General features: G+C 35.7%; 1 protein-coding gene across 1 annotated transcript in view; it reads right to left on the bottom strand.

Annotated features, from left to right (window-relative positions):
* The window catches only part of LOC149790137 (BMP-binding endothelial regulator protein-like), a 92224-nt gene that overhangs the window by 60582 nt on the left and 4176 nt on the right, over positions 1-27466 (bottom strand). The window contains exon 2 of the mRNA XM_089972118.1: positions 25062-26213. Coding sequence (XP_089828244.1) covers positions 25062-25146 — 85 coding nt within the window. The 5' untranslated portion in view covers positions 25147-26213. The remainder of the gene's footprint in view (positions 1-25061; positions 26214-27466) is intronic.

Raw genomic sequence — 27466 nt, 5'->3', positions numbered from 1 at the left:
CATTAGTATTGATATATCAATTTGCTTTCTATCAACACTTTAAAAGCTATGTGGTATATATATTCCGAAGTTACGTATAAATTAATTGGTTGCCCACTGTCAGTTTTCATGATCATTTCTCGACCATTTTTGTTTCAATCGTTCGTAGAAATACGAAAGTAGAGTGATATGGCAGCTCAATCAACCGTAACATTTTGCTTTATTTCATACTGCCAAGTGTGATTTCTTTCACACATAAATGTGATTTCTTTTATTCTTGCAAGTATGATTCGGCCGAGTATAATTGTTTTCATACTGCCCAGTGTGATTTGTTTCATACTGCCAAGTGTGATTTCTTTCATACTGCCAAGTGTGATTTCTTTCATACTGCTAAGCATGATTTCTGTCATACTTCCATATGTGATTTCTTACATATTTCAGAATCCTAGTGAACAATAAGCCCAACAATGATTAACAACTTTCGAAAAGCCCAAACAGTTTGTATGCAAATTACATATTACAATATGTTAACGTTCGAGCTCTATATCTATTTTACAGAATGTGAATCTGCCATAATGCATACAAAGAAAGAATGTTTCAGCAAAGAGATATAAAGGTGTTCAAGGATTTCATAAATTTGTACAACCAAACATATTTTCATGATATATTAGACGATGTAAGTTTGTCTTGGTGTACAGCAGTTAGGTAAACGAATGCCAATGTTGAAACACTGAATCCAAGCATTTAATGTAAGATACGTAACTATAAATGAAACTGATAATCGAAATCATACTGTTTCAAATTTTAGCAAAGTCTTGAAGCATCTATTGAAGCTAGTTCCAAACTAAGAGAGAGAGAGAGAGAGAGAGAGAGAGAGAGAGAGAGAGAGAGAGAGAGAGAGAGAGAGAGAGAGTAGTAGTAGTAGTAGTAGTAGTAGCAATAAGTTATTGATATAAACCCATCTCTTTTCCACCTATTTACTCGCTTTCGTTTATATATACATATCTTATCTTTTTCATTTTGTACTTATCCATAAGATGCAAAATTTACGATAGCAAAAGTATTCTATTTGATTTAAATAGTTTTTACATATTTTCATTCCTTATTTTATTACCCTTTATTTACTCATCATGAAAAGTCAGCATCTGCCTGCATGTAAGACTATGACAAATTTAAATTGCCTGTTGGGATGAGGTAGTCACGACGTTTGGTGTCAGAGGCGGGATACATATTTCTGATAAACATTTATTGTGTGTCATAACCTCTCGGATTTTGCTTTTAAAGCCGCTATCTCCCGTATATACCATGAACTACATCCAACAACAGATTAACATTAAACCAATTAAATATGCTTTCTCTCGTAGTTTTCTAAAGTTGACATATCGAAACGTCTACGATTAACCCTGTCGAAATGCAATAACGTGGGTACGTAACTAACGAAGCCTAAATCGCATCGTTGTATTCGAATTTCGCTACATCTGGAGCAAATATTATATTAGTCACCGAAAGATATGTGCGATGTGCTTCGTAATACCAAATATTTCATTACAAACGAAACCTATTCTATTAAAATGAACAAAAATTTACAAAGGACATACAAATTCATTGTCAGACAACAAAAAAAGTTGGGCAGAACTTCAAAACTCTTGTTATTGCCGCAAATACTGCTGGTACAAGAAATAAATTGCTCGAGTTTTCTTTGTTGAGGAAACATAATTCTATACGCTAACACTGAAGAATAACTGATGCCAAATTTTCAAAATTAACATCTTTGTTATTAACGCCAGCCAAATTTTCAAAAATAATATCTTTGTCATTAATGCCATAGATTATATATATATATATATATATATATATATATATATATATATATATATATATATATATATATATATATATATATATATATATATATATATATATATCGACATAGATCTCTGTTGTAAATTTGGATGACACTGGAATGGAGATTCGGAGCTTTCGTGGAGCATGTTAAAAGTACACGTAGCTCTCGTGCAGTGTGCTGAAAGTATGCAGAACGAACGTGGAGTATGCTGGGAGTATACTATTATATTATACATATTATATACATCGATACATCATACTGAGATATGACCTTTGTAATTTACTGAAGCGTCTGTTAACGACAGCTTTAAATGTCCTAAACCTGACCACTGGCTAAAATATATTGTTTTCTTTTCTGACCTCATCAAATTTTAAGGCAATGTTAGAATAATATCGTACCTAGAAATGTCAGTTAACCCGAGTAAGTAGCAACATTCGAAACGTTCTTCTATAAAATATGTTTTGTTGTTTAAGAAATGGGATTTTAGAGTTTAAGTAAATGGAGATGGCATGGATTCGTAAAATAATCAGACCCAATTTATTGTTGATTTTAATGAATATTAAAACCAGTCATCCTATTTTGTCTGGTTTTATTATAAATATACCGATCAAAGAGAGTTAAGATTTGATTCACAGAAAGCAGGTCAGAGAAAAATTGTTATGCTGTCTAAATCAGAGAGTGTGTGACTTCAATGAAACCCGTTCCTTTATCTGCATGCAAGATGACAAATTAAAAACGAAAGGAGTATACGGACTCACACAACAAACCCCGATTATGGATTCTTATACGTTCAAAAACACGCGTACAGAGAGAGAGAGAGAGAGAGAGAGAGAGAGAGAGATGTTCAATAAGAGTGGACTGTTTAATTTACATATTTATAGTCATTAATACTAATAAAAATATATTTGCTGTATTTCACTATTGCAAACATCGAGCAGTTAAGATAAGCTTTAGGCAAATCTAATCAGCAACGCCAGAGTGATTCAAATTCAAAGTTACTACATAATCTCTCCATTTTTAAGTTACTTTGGAAGACCTTGCCAGCTATTGCTCCAACGTGGTTTACTTGTATTACATAATACTCCACAATCACTCAAGCGAGACGACAGCTGGTGGTGATAGGTAAAGAGATAAGAAAGACTGATTGACATGGCGAAACGAGTAATTAAAGTAGTCATGCCATTATATACATCGGGTACGAAGGTCGACTTTAAAAGACCTTGAATTCTCTAAGTCAAATGTTTGACAAATTTTGTATGATCATTGCCGGTTACGGAATCCAGGTCATCACATAGACACAATACATGTATTTGAATATCAAATATAGTCAAATTTTGTTTCCAGCTCAAAGACGCGACGCGCTTGGCATAGGTAATTTACTTAAAATGTCAGTCTTTACATGATCACGCATATTAGTACTAAATTAAAAATAAAAGGTTGATATTATTTATGTCTCATACAAGGATGATTCGTGAAGCCATGTATTTCGTCAATACGTGTTATGTCGCGAAAAATTCGTGCAAATGTCTCAACATGACTGCGCACTAATTGCAAATAACAAAGACAAGCATCAGTAATTAATTCAAGTATTCTTTTCAGGTGGAATAAATAATAACAAGTTACTGTTAATCATTTTTTTTTAAACGGACCACTCTGACAAAAAAATAGTCTTTACTCCCTACCCACCGCTTTAATGGCCATATAGTTAATACGTCTGCCTCAGATGCGGAAGGTCGCGGGTTCAAACCCCGGCCGAGTTATACCAAATACTTAAAAAATGGTACTAACAGCAACCACCCTAAGTGCGCAGCATTAAGAGGTTAGTGTTACGACTGGTCGGCCTGGTGTCAGGATAATGTGACTGGGTGGGACATCATGTTATATGTCTGTGGCATGATGCCCCAGTGTTAGACGTCACTATAAACTGCCACACTACATGACTGAAATATTGTTAAAGCTACGTTAAAAATCCAAATCACACACACACACACACACACACACACACACACCCTACCTACCTATATTATTGAATTCACACTACACCTGCAGCAATTGTAGATAATGCTTTTTGTTGGATTTGAGTGTAAGGTTTGATTTGGTTTTGATGTATATAATTGTTTCAATAATACCATACAATATTTCAATGCTTGGTTTCTTGCACAATACTTTTTACAATAAAAAAATTTCCAATGCACAAATCGAATCTAAACGATCACACAATTTCCATTTTTTCCTTCTTTTAAAAAAAATTAATACTTTGAACTTGTTTTTTAATGTTAGACGTTAACAGGGAATATCTGTTGGAAGTATTGGATTCCAGTTCTTATTATCGTAACAAACTGATGAATTATTTTAGTTTTCTTGTATTCTTTGAAACGTTTCCCATCGAAAAAACACGAAAGATCCGAGGTTATTGTGAAACCTAGTGCTATTGTTTATAGAATTCACACATAAATTTATTTTTAAACATAATCTCAGTCTTTGCAGTAAGCTGCATGCCGTCTTTAATCTTGTCATTGCTTCCAATCGCATTCCATGCATATATGACAATAAGACATAGATACTTAACGTCATTACAAATTAAATTAATATAACTTTGGTAAATACCTCAAATTCTTGTAATATGTAATTGCAAAGAAATGTTCTGTTAGATATTTCATCTTCAAAATATGAATGTAAACAATATTATTTTCTTTTCTATTCTATAATACTCTTGTCTGTTTCCTTCTTTACATTTTACAATGACTATATATATCTTTATCTCAAATAACAAATCTCATTTTAAACGTACGGGAAGAAAAACGAGAAAGAAAAAATAAATAAAGAAAGGATATTACTGTACCACATAGATGAAAGATAAGCATAAGTTCAAATTCTGACATCAAAATACGTTTTCCTAAGATTCGGGATTAAAAAGTTCATTTCAGAACAGAGGTTCTGTTTAATTCGACTGCTCAAATGGAGGCATGGATAATACCGCGGCAATATGCATGATTTGTTCCTCAGCTTATACAGGTTCGATCCTATGTCCCACATTTTTTAAGAGTACGTCGTCGCCCATATAAATTCCTCGTCCAAAGCCACGGGCGATAATCCGCTAAAATCCTTTGTGGAGAAATTCGTCATTTTTCTTAAGATGCGGCAAATGGAGGCAGGAGGTATGGACGCTCTAGAGTTAACGTGGGGGACTCGTGTTTGCAGCCTACCATCAGGTCAGTCCAGGTCGCCTACCGTGGCCTGTCCTTGGTCAACTGACTTTACTCCAACTGATTCGGCACTAAAAAACTTACTTGTGTCACGGTGCCGTAAAATATCAAACCGAACCAAACCATATCTCTCAATTTACCACACCAAAGTTCTACCCGAATTGTCCCTTCAATTCTTTGTTTGGTCGATTTTTAGGCAGACTGCGAAAAATGATAAACTAAAAGTCATACATGATTTCTTATATTTATACCCTGTAATACAACGGGATTTCATTTTGCCACCATCCATCACTTACGAAAAGCTTAAAGTATCCTTTAATTAAAATTTTCTCTAATTCATATTAAGGTTTTAAACTATATAAGCACTGGTATTATACTATATTAGCACTGGTATTATACTATACTAGCACTGGTATTATACTATATTAGCACTGGTATTATACTATATGAGCACTGGTATTATACTTTATGAGCACTGGTATTATACTATATTAGCACTGGTATTATACTATATAAGCACGGTATTATGCTATATGAGCACTGGTATTATACTATATTAGCACTGGTATTATACTATATGAGGGGGCCCCGAGTGGCCGAGTGGTCTAAAGCGCTCTTCGTTACGGATCACTGCCATCTCACCTCTGTCTGCGGCGGTTCGAGTCTAAGATTCAGCCAATGTGGGCATGTGAGAAAGCCTGCCAGTAGCTTCTCGTGGGTCGGTGGTTCTTCCCGGGGTTTTCCGGGTTCTTCCTCCACCATTAATACTGGCCGCCATGTATAGCCTATCGTGCTGAAAAATGGCGTTAAACCCCACAACAACAACAACAACATACTATATGAGCACTGGTATTATACTATATGAGCACTGGTATTATACTATATAAGCACTAGTATTATACTATATGAGCACTGGTGTTATACTTTATGAGCATTGGTATTATACTATATGAGCACTGGTATTATACTTTATGAGCACTGGTATTATACTTTATGAGCACTGGTATTACACTATATAAGTACTATTGTACAATACAGTTACTATTATTATACACGTTTTTTTTAAAAACATCATATTCTACTCGTGAATACAGGACTCAGAACAATCACATTTCTAATAGTCGTCTGCTATCTTCATTGGAATTCAAGCCCGAATCTTTGAAACCAAATAAAACTGAATATCCTTTCTCGAGATTTCAGTAAATCTTAACATTCTATCAGAGTCTGTCTTGTGTTATTACTGTTGGAAATCTGTGGCAAGACGAGGTTATCCGTCCAGCTATCTGTACAAAAACAAATTACTGATTACAAGGTTGAAAACTTTAATGAACCCATACATTAGTATTTAATTGCAAGAGTCAGTCACTGTAATGAAAGTATCCCATTTTCCATTCCCAGTGTTGTTGATAAAATATAAATCACATTTTGGGCTCTTTTAAATCGGTTGAACGTGTCATCAAGTAGAATTGTGCAGAGGGTTAGAAATAGCATGTTTCAACTAACAACAATGGGAATGGATCTGGTGAAATGTAATTTCACGCACTCTTTGTTATATATAAAGATTTGGAAAGCAGTTGTGTCATTAACTAGTTCATTTACTTATAGCGTGACCTGTAATATAAAATGGTTTCCCGACGGTATCGGCATTCTTTATAACATTTAAGCTGGTCGTTGTGATTTTGCTACAAGTATTTAAATGAGATCTCAAATACATACATACATACATACATACATACATACATACATACATACATACATACATACATAATTACATACATACATACATACATACATACATACTTTATCCTTTCTCGATCTATTTTTGGACAATCAAATTAAGAAAAAATTATCTTCCCCTTTTATATAATAAAATATTTTTTGTTTGTTTCATGGTTACAATATTCTATTTAAAGAACTAGGTTAAAATTTTGATATTTGTTACAGTTAAATATTTCTACAGAATTTGTCATCTCACCCTATGGTAACAAAAATCGTAGTTCTCGATGACTGCTTTTGTCATTTGCTTTTTGGGCATGGGGGTCTGAATAATTTGATCTCGAATGCATATTCAGCATGATAGATTCGGTTTTAAATACTCATATAACATCCCTTTCGATTTTTAATATCTCTTTTATGAGGTAACAATACCAATGATTTAAGAGAATTTAAGTACAAAACTGTTTCTGTCAAAGATGTTGCTGGATTACAAATTAAAAAAAACAAATTACATTCATTTGAAAATGTAGTTCATATTAAGCACTAATAAGTAGATGAATTATTTAAAATAAAACAGGAAACGAAACTTTTAAATATTGCATAGCTGCATATCAAAGTAATGATTATATATATATATATATATATATATATATATATATATATATATATATATATATATATATATATATATATATATATATATATATATATATATATCCGGTGTTTGAATACTGTTAACTGTGAAGTACAATATTTTTCGGTAACAACCAGCAAACGGAAACAAATTTATGAACGAAATCGCATGTGTTAGCGCTAATAGTTTCTGTTTCACATGACTGTTCCATGCTCAGATTTCTCCATTTTTTTATGTGCGTGAATTTAATAAGAACACATAAAGCGACACATCAAACGTTGAAAACGTTAACAATTAGAATTAGTTATGAGCAGCAGGGAGGGTGTACAGACCAGGTGGCTCAGATAAATTTAAGCCTCCCACCAAACATTTCTCCGTAGAAGCCTCAGAAAGCAGAAATAACGCCTCCTACGCAAATTAATCCGCAAAATTTCAACCCAAAGTGCATTTTCAGGCATAAAAAAAACAGCAATTTTTTTGGGGGGGGTATTGTAAAATTTATTTGTTATTGCAAATTCCGACTGCGGATACTAATTTTATTTCACATTAAAACAATATAGTTGAAAATAAGATGAGTCGAAAAGTTAGCACAGTTGGAGAACCTCAATCTGCTAGATTAGCGCGAGAGCAATTAGCGGCATTAAAGAAGTTCATTCCGACAAAACAATTATTTAAGAGAAATGTTCGTGGTTACGAAGATATGCAACATGGAATTTCAGAAACTTCGGCAAAATGGTTGAAGCCAGTGACCGGAACAATTGAGCAGGTTGTATATGGCGACGAAAAAGATCCAGATGCTAGAAAACGTGGAATCTTTCCTATGTTGAAAGGTATTGAGGATCAATCACGAACATTACCCGAGCGATTAGCAATAGCAGCAGCGGCGCAACAACTTGCAATTGCTGATGGAGGACAACCTGGAGGAAAAAAACCTGGAGTAGGAAAACCTTTAATGATAAAAGGAAAGTTTAATATTGAGAATTTAAGAGAAAATTTTACCGAGGAGGGATGGAATATGATATCGCGACCTCTCTCGGCATTGTATACTATAGAACAAATTGGTGATTTTGCGGAAAATTATTTTAGCGATCGAAATGAATATTTGACTCCAATAGGAAAAAAAAGATATGGGACTCGTGATAATTGGTACAGCATGGTATATAAAGTTTATACGGGAAAAACACATGTGAGTGTAGTAACGGATCCACGTTACAGAAGATTTTTAGAAGCGGCAAGAGATACACAAAGATTTAATAAGCAAGTAGCGGACGAAAGAAAACAAGAGGAAAAAGAAAGAAAACAACAGGAGAAGAAGGAAAAAACTAAAAAACGAGGGAGAAAAGAAACACCACAGGAAGATATTCAACAACAGGAGTCAATATTTCAACCAGAGGAATTAGAAGTTAGACCAACACCTAAAAAACGAGGAAGAAAAGCAGCACCACAGGAAGATATTCAACCACAGGAGCCAATATTTCAACCAGAGGAATTAGGAGCTAGACCAAAAGAAAGAACTCCACCTCAGAAAAAGGAGAGAAAATCGAAAAAGAAAAAAGATCAGAGTGATGAATCCAAATCACCCGCTGTTGATTTGTATGAATTCGATCCTAATTTATCCGCCGATAACTATTTGAGGAGTGGAATTTCGCATTTAATCAGTAACTATGATTCAACAGTTGGAATGGCTGCGGATGATTCTGAAGATAATAAAAGATTTTTTTTGAAAGGAGAAATTTTTGATAAAATCACTGAAGATGCTGAATGGCTGGCGGTAATGTATTTTGGTAGTTTGAAAAAACCAGTAGTTTATGGAGATAAAAGTTTTATGAAATTTATAAGGGATGTTGGTAACAAAAGAAGAGAAATAATAGATGAGAAGTATAAAATTCGTCAATCACCTGTAATGGCGAAAGAGACATTTATCCCCCAGTTTCCTCCTCCTTCCTTCCATACCCCTTCAGGACAACCACCTGAGGGTTTGCCACCTAAAAGTAAAAGTTCATCACCTAAAAGTAAAAGTTCATCACCTAAAAGTAAAAGTTCGTCACCTAAAGATGAAAGTTCTGATTCATCCTCCTTTGATATTCGCCACTCTATTGAATTTCCTGAAATACGTGAAAAGTTTTATCCTCACGTAGAACGCCCCTGGTATATGGACCCACCTCCGGAACCAACAGCTTCAAACTACAGGGGTCCCACTGAGAAATATTTATTATACGATCCTGAGGGTAAAAAACTAGAAAGACACCCGGCTGGGACTCCCCCATCTCCACCAGAAATATATTCACCACGGACGTCGTCGGGAACATCGCCGGGATCATCATCAGAGGAGAAGAAATCTTCAACGCCGTCAGACGATTTATTTTACGTAACGCCATTGGAATCTCCAGAAACAAAAAAAACAGGAAGTGGATATTCAGTTTGTCCCGATAGTGTTGTCAACGATGTATCTCGCCTCGAAATATTAATCGGAGGAAAGCGAGCAGGAAATAATTCCCGTGAGATAGTCAACGAAGCATCAGATATTTGTCAGCGATTATTCCGTGGTGGTATCATCGATTCTCACATTTATAAAGAGTTTGTCGATGAACTCATCGATTAAATCAACACAATTGAAATAATATGATTGTTCACAAACATCAACGCAGACCTAATCAGGTCCGCATAGTAAACTCTCGATTACCAGTATACAAATATATTCACGGTAATGGATTCGGCGATATTATTGGAAGTCTTGTCACGCGAGTAATACCTAAAATTGGACCAATAGTAAAACAACTAGGATTAAAAGCAATAGGAAAGATAGGTGAGACTGCTGTTTCTGGTATCGGTAATTTGGCTAGTAAAGGCTTCAACGCTATCAAAAATAAAATATTAAGTTTAGTACGTAAAAAGCAACCCGTCAAATTACCTATTACCAGAGAAATGCCACCTGAAGTCAGTAAGGCCATAAATGATGCGGCAAATAAAAAAATAAATGATCTAACACAGGAAGCTGCTATAACAAATCTGGCGCAGGAAGTTGCTAATACAAATCTAGCGCAGGATGTTGCTAGGACAAATCTAGCAAATACAAGTTTCATTTCAGGCAGCGGTCTTCGTTTTAGACGATATTATTAATAATAAATGTTTGCACAAGTGTCAAATGAAGTATTTGACATGGATGAACCAGTAGGTAGGGATACATCAGTGCGAGATTTTCAATATTTCTCGTACGATGTAGTTGAGCCCGATTCAAGAAATCGGAAGGAAATTCAAGTCCACGATACAACAAGATATTTTCTTCCATCTGAGGCGTATATCGAATTTGTTGGTAAAATTGTTAGAACCAATGATACTAACTTTGGAGCAAATTTTAAAGTTGGATTTGTCAATAATGGTATTATGGCATTATTCAAGAATGCCACTTACATGATCGATGGAAAAGAGATTGAATCAATCACGAATAATGTTGATATAGCAACGACGATCATAGGACTAGCAAGATACTCGGATGATTTTACCAGATCAGCCGGTCCTAGTATGATGTTTGCCAAGGATAATTCTAATGAAGCTGAACACAATCGGTATAACACCGCTATACCAACTACTCCAGGTGGTGTTAATCCAGCCACTCAGATGGCGTTAATAACTGGCGTCAATGACGATTACAATCTCGGATTTGCCACGCGAAAACTTATGTTGGTTGGTCCGAGTTTAAGATTTTCCTGCGCAATTCCGTTATCTCATATTTTTGGATTTTGCAGACATTTCAGAAAAGTTATTTACGGAGCGAAGCATACGATATCTTTCGTTCGAGATGCCAATGATGACAGAGCCATCTGGCGAGATGCAAGTGCAGATCCCCTTGATATCGGCAAAGTTGTCCTTGAAAGAATTACCTTGTGGATGCCAGCGATAGTTCCATCGATGATCATAGAAGAAAAATTATTATCATTTATGAATCAAGGAGGAAAATCCATAATGTCTTGGCTGACAACGATGACTGACTCTATCGAAAATGTTAATATTAACGGAATATTTACTTGGCGAATTGCGTCACAGCAGGGCTCCTCCGCACCAAGACATATCTTTGTTGCTCTACAAAACATGAATAGAAATGATCAACTGCATAGCCATATGATATTCGATCGACTCGAGGCAACAAACGTTTCATTGAGAATAAACGGCCAACAGGAGCCAACCGAGGAAATAGCCATCGATTATGTCACCAATTCCACGGCACGCGCGTATCATCGATTGTTAAGTTTCATGGGCCGCGATCAAAATATTGATACTGGATTGCAAATATCACAATTAGATTTTAACACTCTCTATCCCATCTATTATTTTTCTTTGGAACATCTCGATTTGGTAAAGCAGTCGGTCGTCGATATTCATTTCAAAGCAAGAATTAACACAGGAGGAGGAAATGCAAGAGCAATCGCGGTTATTCTCAGCGATAGAACAATGATCCTGGAAGGCATCAGCGGTAGAATGAGAGTTATCGATGCACCCGTAGAGAACATGTAACAAATTCTAAATTTAGATTAAGTGATTATTAATATGCCATACGATCACGTCAGCGTAACTCTGACCCCCGGTCAGGTGAAAAAACTTCAATCAGCAACAGCAGCGCGACGAGGTTTAAGTTTAACTTTGAAAAGTAATCAACTTCACGGTGGACCTAACAAACTATCGTTAACTAAAAATCAACACGGACATTTCACCAAAGCCAGATCGGCAAATACTGGTATTCGCTTGAATCTCTCGATAGGAGCAATCAGAGATATGATCAAAGTAGGTGGTATTTTTCCATTGGCTGCGCTTATACCCGCGTTAATAGCAGGTGGAAAAGCATTAGGATTAGGTGCACTTGGTGGGATAGGTTCCGCAATAGCAGGAAAAGTTGTTGGAAGAGGATATCGTAAAAAAAAGGGAGGATTTATCTCCCCCTTCTCTCTTCTAGCAAAATTGATGCAGCCGCAACAAGGATCCGGCCTTTATCTAAGACGACCCCCGTACGGATCCGGTCTAAGTCGATCCTACCAGCCTCAAATTTAGATTTAATCAGTGAAGCAAAAAAAAAGAAAATAAAATTTTTCAGAGGCGTATTTATGCGAGATCAACTACCAGATAAACCAAATCCCACCGAGACAGGAATAATAAATCTCGATAAAAATTCCGGCCCTGGCACTCACTGGGTTGCTTACGCGATTAATCCTCGCGAAGTTATTTATTTTGACTCATATGGATTAGCACCGCCGAATGAATTTATCAAATATGTGTCAAAATTAAAACTTCCAGTTTGGTATTCAACACTTCCAACACAAACATTAGCAGATCCACCAATATGCGGTCCAGAGACAATTAACGTCCTTGATGCAATTTCAAAATCATCTCGTCCTTTTCGCAAAATTTTATTTGAATATACCGTAGATAAATATCATGGTTGACATTTACGGTAGATCTCTCTTCAGAAAAGAAAAAAAAGATGCAGTCGACATCGATACATCAAAGTTTGCAACCAAGAGCGATATTAACAATCTTTTATCGCTGTCAGAAGTTGATCCTGGTGAAGTTGCTGTATTTCAAAATACAGAAGGGCGATTACAAACTAGCAACGTCAAAATAACTGACATAATCAAGCGAGACGAATACCGCGATCACATTAGTCAATTTACTCGCCAATCGGAGATGGTATTAAAATCTATTGCTGATATCGCCGATATTATAGCGAAGTTACCCCTGAAGGCCGATAAAGCATTACACGACGATCTTCAGGATAGAATGACAAAAAGACTTAACAGGCTAAATAACGACCTTAAAAAACTTGACGATGTTTTAGATAAATTTAGCAAAAAATTTGACGAGAATATAAAAACATCCAGTGATACTTCCTCCGTATCAGATCAAGCATCACATGACGATCTTAGCGAGAAAATAAAAAAAATCAACGAGGAAATTACTAATATTCTTGCCGAAATTAACGAAGTAAATATCTCGATGAGTCAGAAAATCGATAAAACATCAATCGACGATCTCAACAAAAAAATAAAAAAAATCAACGAGGAAATTACTAGTATTCTTGCCAAAATTAACGAAGTAAATATCTCGATGGGTCAGAAACCATCGATCGACGATCTCAACAAAAAAATCAACGAGGAAATTATTAAACTCGGTAATGTTGTTGTTCCCGAATTTACCAGGGGGATTAACGCGATGCAAGTACAAATAAAATCCATCAACGATGAAATTAACGTGGTACGTGAATTAGCGCGTCAAAAAGTCGATACATCAACGTACGACGAAAAAATTCAAGATTTAAAAACAAAAATATCGTCAATGAACCTTGGAAGATTATCGCGAATTTCGATACCAACGGAGGTAGAAACAAAAAATCTTACCTGTAGTGTGCCACTTGTGGTAGAGGTACGAAAAGAGGCATGGTGGACACCCGAGAATAACACATTTACATTTAACCCGCCAATTAGTGGATATTATCGAATATTTATTCAATCTATGGCAAATTTTAAGGTAAAAACTAATAGTGGCACCTACGGAGAAAATTTTAATTATATTATATACAAAGGTTATGATAATATATTTGTGTTGGAACCACCAGATAGAACCAATATGGGACCGTTTGGTTATAGTATAGTTTTCGAATTTTTAGCCGAATATAGGAAGTAATTATGCAATTGTTATTGTAAGATACTAATAATGACCGCATCGGATTACCGTTACAATCAGGCGAGATCATGGCAGGATTCGTTGCGAAAACAACTTGACGATTATCAAACAAAAATAAATAAATACCAGCGCAAATTAGTTATCATTGATGTTGCTGTTTACGCAGTATCAGCTGTGGTCGCTGGTGCAGGAATAATTCTATCCGCGGTAACAATGATAGCGCCAATCGTAGCAACAATAATAATATCGTCAACAACAGCAATCGCGGGTGTTCTTAATATCATCGCGAAAAAGATATCCTCGTGCGCAAATGAAAAGTTATCTTTGTACAAAAGTAAACTTGCTAAAGTTAGTGACGCGTACTCGAAGTTATCATTGTTACTTTCTGAAAGTCTCAACGACGGTATTATATCCGATCTAGAATTTTCTTCAATGATTAGTATTTACTCGGAGATTGAACAAATGAATATTAATAATGTCCGAGTTAGCCCAGATCGTGACAAACACAACACCGCCGACAACAACGTTAATATCGCTAAGTTCAACGAAACCAGAGTTTAGCATTAATTTCTCAACACCAATTAGCGTTAATGAAATTGCGTTAACACAATTACGCGTCTACAATAGCTGGCCTAATGTTAGATCGAAATCATTTGGTAATTTGATGCCAAATAATTCACTTGTTTTTGCAAATAAAAATAAACCCGATGGAACACCCGATTGGATCGTCGTTGGTATACCAACCGGTAGTTACGAAATTGATCAGCTGAATAATGAGTTTACCACTAGAATATCAAATTTAACCGGCGATGCTACTCCGGGAATAAAGATATCTTCACATGATCCAACACTATCGTCAATGATAGAAGTGAAATCACCGTACGTGGTAGATATTTACCAATCATCGATCAGGAATATATTAGGTTGGCCCGAGGTTGCACCTCTGATAAAACCAAAGAAATCGGATGTTATTATTCCAGGTTGGTATGATGAAACCCTTCCAGAACTACCGGAACCAAAAAAGGAAGATTTTACAACCGACGAAGGATGGTATGGAGATATCAAACACAAACCTCTGATCCACAGCGCCATCAATCTCATGAATAACCACAAAATTAACCTAGTAATATTCGCTTTCACTTTTATTAACGAAAGAATTCTCTCGTGGTTACCTCTTCCTAAAATCCCCCCAGATGTGAAAATCTTCGACGCTACCCACATTAACAGGATAATAGCCCCCATAGACGGTATCTTGGTAAGAAGAACACTAGACGAGTTTATTCAAGAACACGAATTACAATTAAATTTATTGCGCGGATCATTTCATGAATGCATCCTAAATAAATCTAGTTCATGTAGTGAAATTATAAAACACGTGAAAATTTTAAATCAACTTGCGAATGATATTGAATATTATCATGATATGTTTATTCGGGCGATAATCGACGATATATCAATTGCCGACTATGTTCTTCCTATTAGCAAATTCGAGTTGATCAAGAACTCGGGTGAAAAACAAAAATTCATGAGAGTATTTGAATTAACCGAGGAAACACTGCCAAATTTCAAATTTCCCAATTCTGATTTTGATGCGATGAGAAAATCCGTCACTGATACCATTGATGATTTATTTCCGAAATTACATGCCTCATGGACCAAAAAAATACATTCAGAATTGATTCTTAAACACAATAACGATCCTGACAAAGGTGGACGGCACATATCGCCGGGTATCGTTAATATAACGGAAGTTATCGCGATTTATCTTCACGCGGATGTTGTCGAGGGTAGTTACAATGTTGATTCGTCAGTGTCGAATCAAGCGAATCAGGGTTTTATTTTATATTCATTTTCACCTAGCGCATCTCCTGGTTACTTGATAATCAAGGAACCGATGAATCCGTTTTACCTGCGATGTCATAATCGATTATTGACAAGAATAAATTTCAAACTAACGGATCAAAAAGGAAATTTACTTGATATACGCGGAGAAACTGTAAGTATCAATCTTTTGGTGAAATCGTGAGAATCTCTGATTTTTAAATCGCAAGTGAATTTGTTAAATCTGTATCCCAGAAATATTTCTGGGGGAAAAATGGGCGAAAAAAATAAATAAAATCCAGGGAAATTTTCAAAATTAATCTTTTTTTTTTGTTTTGCGGAGATATTCAATTATTCTTCGTCACTCTCCGAATCAAATATTATTGGTACATAGGAGAATTTGATCCACGAATCAGCATCATAAGAAAATGTTGCGTTGTATTTTCCTTCTGCCACTCGTTTTACTGAATGCGAGTCAATAACGAAATGTTTTGCTGCTGCAGACATCGATGTAAACGCGATTTCCTCACCTGTTGTTTGATTCACTGATTTAACAGTCCTCGAATAATTAGGAAATCCACGGTTATTACCAACCCTACAATTTTCACTCTGGGTTACCGCGCGCAGATTGGAAAGTTTATTGTTAAGTTTATTACCGTCAATGTGGTCAATAACAAGTCCGATATCTATTGGTCCGTAATAACACTCGAACACAAATCTATGATTCGAATAACATTCTGTTCTTTCATTTCTTTTATGGACTGTAAATTTGAGATATCCCGAATTACAAATACTACCAACACGTTTCTTTGTTTTGATGTTTCTGACATTACCATCCTCAGATGCTTCGTAACCTTCGATGATGGGATGCGATTTATATTCACTCATGGGAATCGCTGATTTCATTTCCATATATGATATTCTCTTTGTTTAAATCGAAATTTGCTTTGAAACGATTAATATAATCTTCTTCGCATTTTATTACCGAGGAGGATCTTTTTTCATAATATCTTCGTAATTCACGATATTTTTTTCCTCCACAAGAGAAACATAATCGAGTCTTTCCTCGAATACCAACTTGGCAAACTAAACATCGCTGTGGTCCTTTGTTACCTCGTCGAATTTCGTATATATGAGCGCCACAATATTCACCTCTGCAGGATTTGTCACATGTTTTTGTTGATCCAACTGTTATCCACGCGCATTGCTTCATTATAATTTAGATATTTGTCTAAAATATAATAATGGATTTATTTGATCTCGATGAGGCAGAATATATCATTCCTGAAGTTGATAGTGCGAAGAAGGAATTCTTTGATGATGGAGCGATTCATGTTTGGTCGACATGGAAAACTAACTTTGTTGATGCTACGATGAATTTGGAGCGAGCAAAGAAGATAATCGAGCATATAAAAAACTCACACAAAGAAGAGAGATTTATTTTCGGAATAAAATTTATTGCACAAATGCCCGATGACATTTGGATTATTCGTGATAAACGAGATCCAGTACGTGGCGGTAAGAAAAATGTTGTTCTTGATAAAAATTCGAAACCGGGATTGCTGCTGGGGATTGATGGTCCTTATTATGCTAGGGCGTATCCTTCTAGTGCTGTTGTCTATGGAATTTATCGGCTGAATAATAATCCTGATGTGAAAAAACTACCTGCGATGAGGGAATCGCCGATGATAAACTGCGTAGCTGAGCGAGTTATCGAACATATGAGGAATGCCCGTCGCGGATCTGGTCTGACTCAATTGAGATTGGATAAAATTAATTCATGGGCAAAGACAGTTGCTGATGGCGCATCAATCGATGATGTTGCTGCGTTAAGTAAGAAACTTAAATTTCCTATTACGGTTAAAACACTATCGGGTGAAATATTATATTCATCGCCGTATAATTCTCGAGGAACACCAATCGAAATTGTTGATCATAATTCACATGCGTGGAGTCAGTCGGTAATGATATTCCCGCGAGATCGTGTTGTTAAGTTTTATCCCGTGGAATCCAAAGATAGTTCCGATGCAATGTTTAGATATATCAAACTATTAGCCAAGTCCGATCCAATATCGATTTGGTTATTTTCTAGCGAAGAAAGATACGATCAATTTATCTTACCACGCGGAGATATTTACCGAGATGAAATATTACACGAAACAATGAGAAATATCGCGGAGAAGTATTCATCAAATCCAGATCAGTTACTGACAAATTGCTTTACTGTTCCGTCTGTTGCTGCTCACGCTGCTAGAGAAAGAAATTCGTGGAAACCTACAAGAAATGAATTTCTCAATGATATTCAACTTAGTTGTATCGAATACGGCCATGGAGGATTATGGAATACCAAATATTATTTCGAGGATATGATTTCCGTTGATATGAGCGCATGCTATCCTGGAAGTTTCCTTGGGTATGGCGATTGTGCGGATTACTTTGCTAAATTCGGTCATCCTACCAACGAGATGACGAGAGTTGCAATTAACGGACCATTACCTGATTTTGTAATGACAGGATTCGCTCATGTTACTTCATTCGAACTTGCTGAAAATTTGCATAAAATTTGTTATATTTGGTTTGGTCGGCATTTATCTCAGCGAAGATGGGTCCCTACGGTATTGTTGAGATATATGCTGGATTCGTCGATGTTGATATCGCTGATGGTGAGTGAAGCGATTATATCGTATAGAAAGCAGACCGAGGTGTGGTTACCCACGGACTGCGAGAACGCGAAAGATATTGGAAGAAAAATAATTGGTAAATTTACTCAAGGAGGATCAGTTGATCATAAACATCGCCACGCTAGGTTATTTATCAATGATGCTGAGATGGATTTTATTATTGCCGATACAGTGTCTCGTGGAATATTTTGCAACAGAGAAAATATTATTATTGATGGAACGAAGTTAGGTACAGTGATAACTTATCTTGATGGAGAATCAGCACAGTATACTCATTTAAGATCATCAATGCTCGCTTATGTGAGTATTAATTTGCTGTCGATGATAAATAAATTTTCTGATATCGCGGTAAGGGTTGCAACGGATTCATTTTATATTGATAAAAAATATCAGTGTAGGTTGGAGAATTTAATCACCGATGGTTCCTGGGGAACTTGGAGAATAAAAAACGAGGATATTCTAGATTATTGTGAGGACGCGGATGTAGAAGATTGCGATAAATTTCATAAAGATAAATGCGATGAAGTATCAACAGCAGTATCAGTGTTTGATCCAATTTCACGAAACAAATTCGTTTACCTAAATGGTCCTGGCGGCAGTGGTAAAACAACACGAGCAATAAACTTATTTTCAAACTCTGATATGATCGTGTTGACTCCAACTCATAGATTAGCGCGAGAAATAAAACAACGTGGCGTTAATTCTTGTACGTATCATAGTTATTTCAAGTATAGCGGTGGATTGTGGGATTCAGCTCGAATGGGAAATAAATATATCAACAAGATTATAATATTTGATGAAATTTGCACGGTAAATTTAGTTGTGTTAAAATTATTCCTGGGTTGGCTAGAAGAAAAAAATACCGCTGTAATAATGTGCGGAGATCACGGCCAACCTGATCCTATTGATGGTGAATCTCCTCACAGGTGGCTTAGAAATTTTGTAGATTATTATGAAGAAATTGACGCTGATTATAGATCCAATGATAATTTACTGACCGAGTTTAAAAAAATGATTCGATTGCAACCTAATAAAATTCAATGTGATGTGATGAGAAAAATAATCGACGAAACTTCGATGGATAATTTTCTAAATTTGTGGCGTCCAGATCATTTGATCGTTGCTAGCAGAAAAATTATTCGCGATGCTATTCAAGAAATGCTATTCAAGCTTCACTGTGAGAAATTTCCAACACTGCAGGTGCCGTTGTGTTATAGACCCGCTGATACTAGGAAACAAAATATTAATGTTATTTTGCCATGCGGAGAAGAAAAAATATTAGTTTTAAATGATATTATTTTCGTTGATATTAATCTTGTCAATGATGCAATAAACGCAGAAAGATCGCCATGGAAACTCGGATACGCAGCAACGATACACTCGTCACAGGGATTAACAGTAGATAGTCAAGTCTGGATCGTCGATGATAGAATTTCCTGGTCAAATTTAGTTTATCTAGCAGTTTCTCGAGTAAGAAAATTATCTCAGTTAGGTAGGATTAAATTTCACATTAACGACGATGGTGGTAATTGAGTATCCTTTGGTATTATTTGTAATTCCTCCTTGGTAAATCCGCGTTGTGGCGCTAGTGAATCTAGAAAATAAATCGCTGGTCTTCCTGATGATCTTGTTACAGCTGATATTTTATGCGTTGTAACACTCCAGTTTGGATCAGTTGCTCTTTTTCTGCCACCCTCGGCTTCTCCCTCCTTATATAAATATCTGACCGTGACGCTACCTAACACAGGTGGAATAGTAGAATTTCGCTTTAGTGGTATTTTTGTTTTTGTAATTGCAATTGCGGGTTTCATTGATATCGTTCGTGTTACTTCATTATTTAGCGCGTTAATCACGTGAGGTAATCTTGTTACCCAATCGTGAGATCGTTTATCTTGGATAAATTCTCTCGCGTACTGATATCCGAATAATCGTTCTGCAAGAGTTTTATTGAATCTCTCAACGATAGCTTGATTGTGATGAACACCTACAATACCGCGACGGATTTTAACATTATTCTTTTTCATCAGTGAAGTAACCGCGCCAAGAAATTCTCGACCTGGATCAACCTGGAGAAGCTTCGGCCATGTTAATGGAGATCGTGAATAAATTTCGCTAAACGCCTTAGCAATATCTGTTGCTGTTTTATTCGATAACGGTTCCGCTTCCTTGTATCTGCTAGCGATATCAACAACCGTCAACACGTATTTATATGTAACTCCGTCAACGGTATCGTAAGGAAGAAACATAAGATCAGCCTGATGGACTTCATTAGGGACGCTGACAGAGAAACTCGCATATGATATTTTCTTAAGCGGAGGAAGATAAATTTGCCAGACTGCTTGCCTCGATAGCCACGATTCAGCGACAGATTGCTTTACTTTTGCTGCCTTAGCAAGTTTGGCTATTGCTGATTTTCCTCGCCAAAATCCTCGCGGAGAATAATATATTTGCTCCATTATAAATTACCAGCACCTAGTACTAATTTACCTTTCATTGCTCCTTTTATTAACCAAGTTGCTAATTTCTCTTTGAAATTTTTATTAGGAACGGCGTCTATTGCGTGAATTAATTTAATATCAGCGAGATGCCGTTGTTGTAAATCTCCGCTGCGATATGCAAGATCGTGATAGTAGCATGCGTTATCGATAGCGTTTACTGGATCCTCGCCAGGATTTGGTTGATTATTATCGTTAAGTCTTATATCTAGCCTTGTACCAGGTCCGCAGTAATTATATCCTGGTAAATGTTTCTCTCCGGGATATTTCGCCCAAGGAGTTCCAGGCAGATTTGTTAAGGAGGTTGCGATGTCTCCTCCGGTTCTACTTTTTTTTTTACAAATCTAAACTTAATTGTCTTGCAAACTTCACATTCTCCCTTAATTGCATTCCTGTTGTTGCGTGTAACGACTTCGATTGGATTTATCGTAGCAGTTCGAGTGCGACACTTAACACAATATAAATCCATAATATTCTAATAACATGAATGTAATTGATTTTTCAGCCACGAAAAAACGCGAGCAAGTAAAGCACACCGAGGCATTACCAAATTCGATTAGAATGATAATCATTGGACCATCTGGTTCTGGAAAAACGCAATTGTTGCTGAATTTGATTATGCGATGGTTAAAATGGGATAAATTGTATTTGGTTGCACCGTCCGTTGATGATCAGCGATGTTATCAGGTATTAAAAGAATTTAGCGATAATACTGAGGATGGCACGATAGAATTTATAACGGATATCAATGAAGCTCCATCAGTGGAAAGTTTAGACGGTGATGCTAATAATCTTGTTGTTTTCGATGATGTGATGCTGGATAAGCAAACTAACCCAGCTAGGATATTCTCGCGTGGCCGACATAAGAACACCGATGTGATTTACGTGACGCAGCGATATACGCAAATTCCAAAGGTAATTAGAGATAATTGTAATATTTTATCAGTGTTCAATGGCGTTGATACTCACACGCTGAGGAATATCCATCAGACTTGGTGCAATGGCGACATGGATATAAATAAGTTTAAAAATTTCTTTAGTCACGCTCAGGCAACACCACATGGTTTTGTCACGATTAATCTTCATGATCCACGTAGTAGATATCGAGTTGGTCTTGATCAAATTTACTCATAAAATTGCAGTCGGAATTTGCAATGCCAAATAAATTTTACAATACCCCCCCCCAAAAAAGCTGCCATTTTTTTTGTGTCCGAAAATGCAAATTTGGGGGGAATTTTTCAGATTATTTCGCGTAGGAGGCTTTATTTTTGAATTCTGAGGCTTCTACGGAAATTATTTGTCTAGAAGGGTTAATTTAGTCTGTGCCACCTGGTCTGTAGAACTTCCCTGCTGCTAGTTATGTGATATATTGAACCAAATCATTTCCATGACTACATGATAAACAGACTCATACATTAATTCCTTTAATCAGCTGAAAGTTGATTGGACGATCGATCTTTCGATTGATTGATTGATTGATTGATTGATTGATCGGTAGTCAACTATTGTTAAAAAGTGATTGCACGGGTTTATCTTAATATCAGAAAACTAAAATAAATGTTAACATTTTGTCAAGGAAGACTGCCTTCACAAATGCAGCAGTAGTAGTAGTAGTAATTGTAGTAGTAGTTGTAGTAGTGTTCGTGGTGGTAATGATAGCCGCATTTTTACTACTGATATAACAAAGTTTTAAAGGAATGAACTCCTGTAATTGATGTCATATTTAAATGCAAGGAAAATATATTTTCATTCATTCAATTATTATATGGCTTGAATGACGTTTGACAATTTTTGTCTTGAAATCTATGATATTTTAAAACGATAATAGATTCAATTATCGAAATATCTTAAGAATGATCATTGACATTCTAATGCCCATTTGATGCGTGTACGTGATCGCTTAAATCAAATTATAAACTTTCACAGTCCACTTAATCTTTCCCGTCAATAATAATGCTGGGACCCATCGGTGGGTTCATTCATGTCATGGGATGGAAGTAAAAATTAACGTATTCATCCAATGCAAACAACATCGATCCTGATCTGCCATCATATAACGAGCCGGCTGAGTAGGGTTTATGTTGTTTGTTCTACTGAATAGTCCGAAGAATCTACATAGAGCATATAGCTAGTCATGTCCTTGCGTAATACAGACATATCTGGGTGTATGCTCTTTGCCGTTTTAGTACGACGTGTAAGATAGTACATACGGTAAAATTCGACCGAATTATTCATAAAGTTATATTAAATTTGAGTGCATCTCTCTTTCTCGTGGTTAATTTAAATGTATCTTTAAGATGTGTTTATGTCAGATGTTTAATTAAATAATTCTTTATTTGTTATATGAAAGAGGTCATTTACAAATATCGTTATAAAACATAAAACAAAGAAATCGCCTTATCATTTTGGACCCAATAATTTTTATAAAAAAATTATAAATAAAAAAAATAAATTCATAGAAAAACTAAAAAGAAATCGTAATCATATCCTCATGCTGAAATTCAAGTTTCTAAAAGCTCTTATGGTTTTCCGACGAGATCCTTATAGTTTTCCCAAGAGATCCTCACTTTCATGGTATTATAGTTTTCCCAAGAGATCCTCACTTTCATGGTATTATAGTTTCCCCATGAGACACTCGCTTTCCTGGTTTAAATATTCTTTTATGTTAATTAACCTGCGTTTTCTTGATAAATGAATCTGATTGATTTGACGGTGGTATCATAAAAACCATCTGTATTGACGGAATGAGAATATAATTGTCAGAAAAAAAGACAGACTTCAGCTCAGTTATGTAATCTGACGGCTTCTATGTTTGTACTTGTTTTTCTTTTCTCATCTTTAAATCCATACAGTTAGGTGGACACCGTATTTAATACATTAGTTTTCTAGTTCTGGTGGAGTACTAAATTGTGACTGGTTTGATAAAAATAATTACTTCTCCAGGTATCCAAAGTCATCCGTAAATCATAGAACTTAATGCATGGCGGTCTTTCAGAATCATTTAAATTTAATTTGCAATTATTATTACCTTTGCATTTGTAGAACTTACCTTTGAATTAGCACTGTATTGACAGGACTGCACTGACATGCCATAAAATCTATACATGCACGCACATACATACATACATACATACATACATACATACATACATACATACATACATACATACATACATATACATACGGTATCAAAAATTATAAAGGCACAGTACAGTATGACTGCTGTCCTGACTACTGCAAATCGTTTTACTCAATTATTTGTTCTTTCCTAATTTGAAACTCATACGCACTTGCAGGCCCAGCCCTTAGGCAAGGCGAACGAGGCAACCGCCTTGGGCCCTGCTCTTTCTGGGGCCACGCGCTGCTGGCTATACTTTTTTTTTTTTTACTGTGGTCAGAGTGAACAGATTTTTTTTGCGTGGGGTCCCGCTCATCACTTGCTGCCTTGGGCCCCGCACATCCTAGGGCCGGGCCTGCACATTTGTCCTTTCCTTGAAAATGTTTAGGATTAAAAGCGAAAGCGATTTATGTCAGTGAACGTTTCCAATTTTTTGCGATTACGTTCTTCAATGTTTTCCACTACATCTTTCGTGTATAATAATAATAATAATAATAATAATAATAATAATAATAATAAAAATAATAATGATGATAATAATAATAATAATAATAATAATAATAATAATAATAATAATAATAATAATAATATAGAATAAGAAGAATAATCATCAAATGGGACATAGTTACTCATAAGTTGTCAGTCAAAGGTGTTATCGGGAAATATGTAAAAATATGTAGAAAGGAACAATTGTAGTATATACACTTCAGCGACAAAATCTATGTATGAAAAATACACGTAAAGATGAACTGATACCGTGGTAAAAAGGAAAAGAAAAAACCCAACAGTGGCAGAGAATTTTAGGCAGACAAACAGATGCACACAAATATAATCACAAAGAGAAATTGTATGAATGATTAAAGATTATCAAATAGTCACATTAACAAACTTACCGGCAAGTTGCGCAGATATGACTGGTAGGCACATTACAAGAATCCACGAAAGCCAAGTGTAATGCACATTATGCATGGAATTCATAGTATCCGAAACGTCAGCACATTTAAATGAAAAAGGTAATCCTTTCCTCTAAAACTTTCCAATAAAACGATCCAAACACTGCTTGTTATCCTTCTTTTTTTAAGTATTGGCAGATAATATTGTGAGTTAGTCCTTAATTACTATTTGTATGCAATTTGAAAAATGCCTACTGTTTTTGTGTCGGAATTCGAAATATGTGATCGATCGTTTCCACCGAGGAATCCCATTACGTGTCATATGTCTTTTGATAATTCTCGTTTACTAACAAATGTAATTTCTTGTCCCTAATTTGCCGTAGGCAGACAAGAGACTGCTTTATTATACAGTCTTTCCATCTTCCGTTCTCTTCGCCGGTAATTAACCATTAGCGGTTCCCTGATTTTTTGAACCATCTGTCTACTGATGGGGACAAAATGTTAAGTGTCGTGCTAATACGTAGTTCTTTTACCAATGATTGTCCATTTCATGTCTATTGTATACTTGTAACGGCCCTAGTCCCGCCCTCGCAAAACCCTACATGAGTGTTCTATTACACAGAGCCCATACCACGAGTCGCCAGTGCGGGGCTGTTTCACACCCTTTTAGACAGACAGAACGCTCTGTGTCTCCATATATGATCATTATCTCAACTCCCTTAAATATCTTTCCGTATTCTTACATCATCTTATTAGACGTATATATATATATATATATACAGACTTTTTATATCTTCATCCTTTTATTAAATAGTTCACGTATAATCTCACAATATTGTCTCTTAATACGGTGATACATTATTGAGCCTTTTGTTTTTGCCTTGAGTGAACAAAATAAATTCAAATACACCTTTTTTCCCTCATTCTGACGAATAGTGTAGGGAAAAATAAGTCGAGCTCAAGTGGTTATGTAGACGCTATGTCGCAGGTAAGAATCAACTTGCTTTACTAAATCTATCCGAAGTAGTTCATATTCAATCGTCGTTATATTTCTACACGTCGTTTTTCCTTTGTCAATGCAGATGAATTACTTTTTTTCTTACAATGGACAATCCAGCATTTTGTCTATCGAGCACGGCGTATTTCGTCAGCCTGCAAAATAAGAGTCAGTCAATTAAATGACGAAAAGTAAACGTGTTGAGTTACTCCGTAATTATGCTATTGAAATCTTCAACACTCCAGGTAGTGGTGTCAAATTCCTTCAATGAATAGCAAAAAATGAAAGATCATTAGTTCACCTTTATTTGTCATCATTAAAAGCCAAGCGCATGTCTTTATTTGTTAAACTATGATTTTTAGCTTGTTTTTCTTCTTCTTTCACATACATTTTTATATAACATACACCTCACATGTAATGATTGTATCGACGGGTGCCACGAATAGCAGGTGACTGAATGAGTTTAAAAAATCATTCATTAATAGTTTTGAAGCTTTAACCTTGCCGAAACATTAAATCCTTGCAAACAATCGAGATTTTGCGAGTGAGCAAAGCGAGGGAATGCTGCATTTTAGTACCACGTGATGAATCCGATGCACAAGTAATTTTTAAAATTGTTCATCGGTTTGGAATGTCTTTGCAAACAAATGTATTTATGTGTTATGCTGTGTTGGCTCCGAAAATATTGTATGCATTAAAATAAATGTAAGTACCGATGGGAGCTGAACATGCTCTATAAACGCATGTTAGGAAAAGGTCGCAATTCCATAAATAATATTTACTGCAAGTTTTGTGTTCTTGAACTTGTAAAATAAAACATACAAAATATAAAGAGTTGTATAAATTAACATTCTGCAATGCATTTTATAGGATACGAGTGTTTATAAAAATGTATTCCTGCATACTGAATACATCGACAGACAAGAATATAATAGAACTGAGTACTCATTTTGCCCGTTACTGGCACCCCCCTCCCTCGCAAAAAAAACCCCAAAAAACCCCAAACCCCTCCGCCACATTCAGACACCCTGATATGTACTGTACAAAAAGATGTATAACTGTGTAATTAAGGAATACAAACACACTACAGTCTATATCTTATAACATCGTATTATACAGTACGTTCCACATAGGGAAGTCATACTGACATGTGTAAATACGTGATTGACATTCGTCTAGTATACAAAGTCTATACAAAGATCTAAATTCTTGCTATCCTTAAATTTGAAGTACTGCATACACCCCATCCACCTTCAGACCAAAAGTGTCATTTATAATATTTTTCAGGGAACAAGTCTGCATATGCAATTTAAAAAAAGTTGGTCTTCGATCTTTATCTAAAAGAGCTATTACTCTGTGTCAGCGGAATCCCACGCCACCCGTCCCATCTGTTAATTTTCAATGTTTT

Source organism: Sinohyriopsis cumingii, chromosome 10, assembly GCF_028554795.1.
Source record: "Sinohyriopsis cumingii isolate HCF-2022 chromosome 10, ASM2855479v2, whole genome shotgun sequence".
Lineage (NCBI taxonomy): Eukaryota > Metazoa > Mollusca > Bivalvia > Unionida > Unionidae > Sinohyriopsis > Sinohyriopsis cumingii.
Note: the sequence above shows the minus strand (reverse complement) of the source record. Positions and strands in the feature narration are given on the sequence as shown.